Source organism: Echinops telfairi, unplaced genomic scaffold (assembly GCF_000313985.2).
Source record: "Echinops telfairi isolate 266 unplaced genomic scaffold, ASM31398v2 ScPeMD7_31;HRSCAF=116, whole genome shotgun sequence".
Lineage (NCBI taxonomy): Eukaryota > Metazoa > Chordata > Mammalia > Afrosoricida > Tenrecidae > Echinops > Echinops telfairi.
The window spans coordinates 27,115,364-27,122,285 of NW_022103928.1; the positions used below are offsets into that span (position 1 = coordinate 27,115,364).

Sequence of the window (6,922 nt, forward strand, 5' to 3'; positions counted from 1 at the left end):
TATGCTAAAAAAATTCGTAATCACCTACTCTAACATTCTCAAAGGTGAAGTTTAGGGACCAACAAGGCAGCCTTTGCCTAGGTCTCAGACTCAAAAGTGAACTTGAACCAGGTACTTAATTAGTTTACTGCTCATTCCCTTTCATGGCTCATTTTTACTAAGAGTGAAAAAAAAAAAAAAAGAATTCACAGACCTGAGGTCCGATTGAGAAAGATAGTTGCGATGAGGAGCTTCCAAGGATCGTGAAACAGCGTTTCCTGAACAAGATTAAAAGGTGATCGAGGAGGTGTCCACTTCTTAAAGGCTTTTCGTCGAGGAGGGCTAAGAGCTAAAGAGACAGCATTAGAGCTGAGCACCTGAACAAACACTGAAAACCTGCTCTTCTGATTATGACAGGATTACCTTCTTTGTTATATTTGCTGGAAAAATATAGGCTTGTTTTCCTTTTTTCTATTTGTGTCCGTGGAACAGGCATGTCTTCTGTAAAGGAAAAGTGATTACTATTTATAGTCATTAACAACAGTAACACTACTTGTAAAGCACTTAGTGTGTGTTGGGCATCTTACACAAGTTAACCTGCTTACTAATGGACCGAGACTGGTACTTTTTTATGTCTACATTGCAACCAAGAAAATTGAGGTATATGGGGAGCTGATACCAAGGGCTCAAGTAGAAAGCAAATGTTTTTAGAATGATGAGGGCAACAAATGTATAAATGTGCTTGACACAGTGGATGTAGGTATGGATTGTGATGGGAGTTGTATGAGCCCCCAATAAAAGAAAACTGAGGTTCAGAAAAGTTACTTGCCCAAAGTCACACAGCTACTAAGTCTCAAATTTAGGCAGTCTGACTCCTTAGGCATGCCTTTATCACCACTGTTATACCAGTTCTCTGATTTCTGTTCAGTGTTTACAGGATTGAAAAAATTGAAATACCAAATATTTTAAATTATGGTATAATTGTCTGATGCCGTTATTAAAATATTTTTGAGGCCATATGAATATTCTTCCATGTTAATTTTTAAATAAAAATGCAAGAGACTATACAGTGAAATAAAAATGGGAATGTGTAAATATATTCCACTAAAAACTAGCAAGATGCACCGAAGATCTAGAAAATCAAGACTATTCGAGTGAGTTCCAGTTGTCACAAAATTCACTGTTATTATTTGGGGGGTAGGAGATAGCCACAGAGCTTAGAATGAAATAAATCAAAATAGTTGAATAGTTGTTACTCAGCAGTGATTTCCCCCCCCAAAATTTTCTGCAATAAACATACTTAGCAACAAAGGGATGTAGACAAAACAGAAAACCCTAAATTTGGACCATGGAATCATCTCTAACTACAATTAACTGGGAAACTCAGGTAAATTCAACAAAGACTGATTCAACTGATAACGTTATCAGACTTCCAAGTTTCTAAAATCATCAGTTAGTACTTCTGTTAGCTACGCCCTCTACATTTGAATGTCGGCTAATAATATCTTGTATTTGTGCAGTGTGAAATCGACCTTTTCACTTCTCTCTTTACTTTGTAGTTGTTTTGATGTGGCACACAGGGCGAATGAGTGGTATCTCCATTTTCAGCATGAAGAAAATATATCTTAGAAATTAAGCAACTATTCCAAAATTGGATTAACAAGAGTGGGACAAGAATGCAGGGTCTCCAGATAATTAGTCATGTGTGTCCCTTCTTGGCCTTTGGCTATGATCAAGTGCAGATAATAAGTTGTGTGTATGTGTATGCGTTTTGCTATTCTAATTTGAATAGGTAAAGACAAGTGGAAAGTAAAAAAACAATAAAGGAAATGGCTCTTACTTGCTGATAACTTCCTCTGTGGGTTCCTATAAATTCCAATAAACTAGGCTCCTTTGTCCCTAAGAGACCTAAATTCAGTTTATTTGGCAAGTTCTAGCTAAGTCAATGGAAAGTCTTTACTATTTCACTTGACAAATATTATCTCAATGTATGATGAGAACATCACCTCTTTCTGATTTGGATGAATAGGACGCTTCCCATTTTAGTTGCAAAAGAGTGATTTTAATATTTAATTTGTCCATTATCGTAGCAATAAGTGTATGTAAGCCTACAGCTTTAACATTTCCAGTCTTTAAAGGAGAGGCTTGAAGAAGTCTTATGCAACTCCTAGATACAGAGGGCCTTCTTTGATAAAAGCAGATAAATTTTGAGGATAGAAAAGACAAAATCACAGGTGAGTTTGACAGCAGGAAATAAGTCCTAAACCCTTGCTCTACCAATTTGCCAGACAAAATCACAGGTGAGTTTGACAGCAGGAAATAAGTCCTAAACCCTTGCTCTACCAATTTGCCTAAGCTGCTCCCTATAGGATTTTAAGCAAAATTACTATTCTTCTTTAAAGGAGTTATTCATTATACCTTAATGGCATAATGAATAACTAATACAGGGCTGCTCAAAGGGTCTCCTTTTTACCTTATTCACTAAGGTATTATAAAAGCAAAACTGCTAAGCTTTCAGCTCTGTATTAAGAGCATATTACAAATAATAGATGAACTGGGTGATTATAATTTTGAATTATTTAGCACTCTAAAGCATTTTAGATATGCATACATTATAATTGAATATAAGAATGACGACGATATGTGCAAAATTAAGTTGGACATCACTTATCAGTCGTAAACAACAGTAGGGGTACAAAGAGACGACACTGATCATTCTATGCATAAAAGGCATCATCCTCCCTAAATCTTTGACCAAGTGTGTAAAATTTTCCTTCAGGTTTTAAGGTTGTAGGTTAGAAAGCGGCTGTTGCAGGTTAGAGAGAGGCTGGCAAGGAACGCACTGTTGAGGAGAGTGCCAGCTGCTGCACCGGAGAGGGCAGTAGCTGCTAACCACACAACTCTCCTTTGCTGGGGCCATTGAAGTAGCAGCATCTGAGCCCTTCTCTGCCACAGAAAAGGGCCTGAAGATCAGCGGGACAGCTCACAGTTCAGTTAGACAAGGGATCAAGAGAGACCAGGGGGGTGGATGCGGTACTTGGCCTCCTTTCCTGGCGGCATTCATATATCCTAACCATACAAGATCCAGGGGAGTAAAGTCCTGATCACACAATGCTTAGTAACATTCTAAAGCAATGGATACCTTGAAATATCCTCACAGCAGTAAAGTTTTTCTCAGCTTGTGAGTGGCAATTGTCTGGCTCAGAGTCACATTTGATGTCAACATGTAAGTGTTTCTTCTCTCTAACTTCTACTTTGTTTCTGATTTCCTCAGAGTCTAGAAAGGTATTTTGACACTTCTTGTGCTCTGTCTTGTTTGAAGTTAGTTTCCCAGAATGAACATGTGATCTGGGAGATAACGGCTTCTCCTGGACAGGTCCCCTTTCCTCATCAGTCACAGCTGGGCTCTCAGTCCTAGCTGGGGCATCAGAAGTGCCGGGCTGACTCTCTTGTGCAGCAGGCTCACCTTCCACATCTGCTGTGGTATACAGAGACCCCCTTGTCCTCCTCCTTTGAACAGAACCCGACAGACTACTCTTCCAGCACCCTGTTTTGGTTTTCTTAATTTGAATTCCTTTCATAATAGTCATCTTTCCTTTCGATTTTCTAACCTTTCTGGGCTTAACATCATTAACATCTTCATCTTCTTTCAACAATGAGTGAATGGGAGCAGGGTTAGAAAGTCCGGTGCTATCTGAACTATCACGTGGGAGAAAAACCACATCATTTTTCGGCTTCCTTTTGGTCCTGAGGTTCCAGTTTGAATCGACACATTCCTTTTGCACTTGGGATGAGAGCGCTTCCTTGCTTGATTTGATGTTCCTTTCAGACAGTACAGCAAAATCAAAATCGTCCAGTTTAAGACGACTCTCTTCAGTTTTGTGAAGATAATTAGCAAGTGACCTTTTGGATCTGAACTTCAGTCCTTGAGGGCTAGAAAATATTAAAGAAAACTTATTGCTAATAAACAGAAATGACTTTTTAAAAGAAATGGACCATATTTCAAACTTGCAATTAATAATTTCTAAATATTGGCATGGGTATTACAGTTGTCATTTAAAATAAACAACAGTGGTAAAATGGTACTTTTAAATGGTTTATCCCTATATTCAATCCAATCATCCCATGAGAGCCAACCCAGCCCAACCCACTGCTGACCAATCTGACTCACAGTAACCCTGGATACTTTTATAAATATTGCGGGGAGGGGGGCTTCACATAGTTGTGGAAAAATGGAATTTTCCCATGAACGTTTGAAGCCCTCATCCTTACAGTCTCCAACTCACTGCCATCAAGTCAGTTCTGACTCACAGGGATTCTCCTGGGCAGAGCAGACCTGCCCCCATGGATTTCTGAGACTGTAGCTCTTTAAAGGAGTAGACAGCCCATCTTTCTCCTGATCCTTATAGTAGGAGGGACAAACTGCAGTTATTCCCAAATCATTTGCTATAACTAACCAGTGACACTGAAGGCATAGAATCCACAATGTTTTATGGTTAAAAACAGGAATAATCCAAGATTCTTGCTGTGCTACCCTACTACATGCCTAGAAAATACCACATTGGCTGTGTAATTGTTACCACCTTGCATGCTCACCTGATAAAAAGCACATCACACCTTCCTGCCGTTTTCCCTGATAACCTTTGCTTCACAACTCGTTCCCAACCAGAGGGGATAGACTTATGGCACTGTGTCACTGCAGTACCACCCAAGTGAGCAGAAGCAATGAGTTCTGGGAGCAGGGGATTACATTCACTGCCACTTTTTATCACCCTTTGTTTCTCATCTTCTCTCATTCTTCCTGATGCCGGAGCACTATCTTCCTCACTGAAAAACAACATGCAAGTAGACAGTTCATTTAAAATTTATTCACCCCTGCTTATTAAAAATTTCAATCTGTAACAGAGCAGGAAGCACCTGGAGTCATTAGATAAAATGTGAGACTGAAATCACAATGGACAAGCATGTAAAGGCATCAACTATCTTGCTGCAGTGGAGCAAAGCTATCTTCAGTTTCTCAACAAGATGGACTGACACAGTGGCTGCAACAATGGGCTCTCCAACCTAAGAATAACTGCGAGGATGGGGCTGGACCCGGCAGTGCTTCGAGTTCTGTTGTACAGGGGGTTGCTATGCATGGGAACTGACTCGATGGCACCTAACAACAACAACAACAACAACAACAACAACAACATGGAGTTCATTGGCATTATCTGCACAATGAAAAAGCTCAAACTACTTGCTAGAAACTTTTTTCGGTTAATCAATGAAAATGACTTTAATAAAGATTCCTAGTGATACTTGCTGGCATACGTTTAAGAGTATGAATCAATCTGAACTCTTAGCCTGGGATCAACAGAATTGATTAAGCATCAGTGAGACACTTCCCTCCCCACACCAGTGAGATGGAAATTTTATTTATGTGTACATTTTTCTAGGCAAGAGTGTCCTGTGGCTTTCATTAGATGCTGTAACCCTTCAAATGGTAAATCATTTCTGATACAGAATTTTCCAATCTTCCACCAATCTTGATCCTCATGGTGACCCTGAAAGCTAGGGAGTTTGAGTTATTCTGTTTATTAATAAAACCCACTAACAAGAAGGTTACTTGTAAAGCTGAAACCCAAACCCAGGTCTACCTAAGAGGAGGGGCTTCAAAGATTTTGTGGAGGAATTCCATGGTCTTTTAGTATTTTCCCAGTGAACATTTTGAAGTCTAATATCCGCACTCCTACTGAAAAACTTCAGCAGGGTGTATACTAATCTATAAGTCATACATATTTTAATGTGTTCTGGTTCAGAGATCACCTAAGCCAACTTTTCTAAAAATAGTATATGGGGAGCAAGCCCTAGTGACTAACTAAAATCCCAATCCAGGCATTCTGATGTAATTTGGGGTAAAATAATTTGGGAGAGCCAGCTGAGATCCAATGAAACGATGTAGTTCAAATGTTTAGAAATCAAGAAACCAAAATCTTGGTGAAAACAATACAGATGCTGAGGTCACCAAACTGGGTCCAGGTCCCAGCTCTGACATTTACTCACTTTCTTCAAAGCTTCGTTTCTACATCTGCCAAAAAACTAGATAACGGCTCCTATCTCCTTCAACCTCTGGGGAAGAAAACTTGAAAAAAGGAGGCACATCACCTGGGCCCCGTGATCACACTTAGACAAGGGCTCCATGAGAGACCGGGAGGCTCTGATCCTGTTGCCTCACAGAAACTATTTCTGGGGCAGCTTAGCAGTACAATACAAAACCTGGACTCAGCTCCCGAAGATGCTCCCAACCGAGTGTCCTCTCCTTGCACTGCCAATCCCCCCTGATCTCCCCGCTCCCAGGCGTTTGGACAGGAAGAGAGAGGGCTGGTCCCACCGGAAGATGCCCGCGCTCCAGCCCACGCTCCCAGGAACTCATCTCCGGGCCTCGCCGTCTCTGTGGGGCAGAAAGGCCCGTGCACTTTCTATCCCCCCCTCCCGTTTAGCGAGCGATGGAAGCGAAGGCCGAAGGGGCGCAATAACTTGCCGAAGGTCACGCGATCGGCCTGGGGCAGGGAGCTCACTAGAGGCGACTGCGGGGTCAGTTCCGCGGTCCCCCAGGCTCCGACTCGCCATCTCCGGCGTGTTTAAGCAGTCTACGGCTGCAGCCACGGCAGTAGCTCCGCAGCCGGGAGGTCTCCAGAGCTGAGCTGAGAGCGGAGCGGAGTTCGATATGAAAGTTCCTTCAGCTCAGTGTTTTAGGTTGAAACCAAAGGTTGGAGGAACCGAAACTCGCTCCGCCGCCACAGCTGCTTCCTGGCCGCCCACTCAGGCACAGCCACCATTTCTAATGTGCAGCCAATCAAATGTTTGGTCGGAGCAGACGCACCGCCTCCCTATCCGCCCCGCCAGTCGCGCGCGTTCTTGTTGCGCATGCGCTTTTGTAAGCTCCCGGGTTCTCCCCCCC

The 6,922-nt window shown here is 41.9% G+C and overlaps 1 protein-coding gene across 3 annotated transcripts in view; it reads right to left on the reverse strand.

Annotated features, from left to right (window-relative positions):
• Positions 1–6,748, reverse strand: part of MBD4 (methyl-CpG binding domain 4, DNA glycosylase) — a 10,917-nt gene extending 4,169 nt beyond the window's left edge. Inside the window, exons 1-5 of one of the 3 annotated variants that reach the window (XM_045290045.1) lie at positions 6,503–6,748; positions 4,576–4,806; positions 3,122–3,912; positions 403–480; positions 194–328 (exon numbers count right to left, since the gene is read on the reverse strand). In XM_045290045.1, the coding sequence (XP_045145980.1) occupies positions 194–328; positions 403–480; positions 3,122–3,912; positions 4,576–4,806; positions 6,503–6,591 (1,324 nt within the window). In that variant the 5' untranslated portion in view covers positions 6,592–6,748. Of the gene's footprint in view, positions 1–193; positions 329–402; positions 481–3,121; positions 3,913–4,575; positions 4,807–6,502 lie in introns of those variants that run through there. The other 2 variants (XM_045290046.1, XM_045290048.1) reach the window with 2 other exon arrangements.
• Positions 6,749–6,922: the final 174 nt, after the last annotated feature.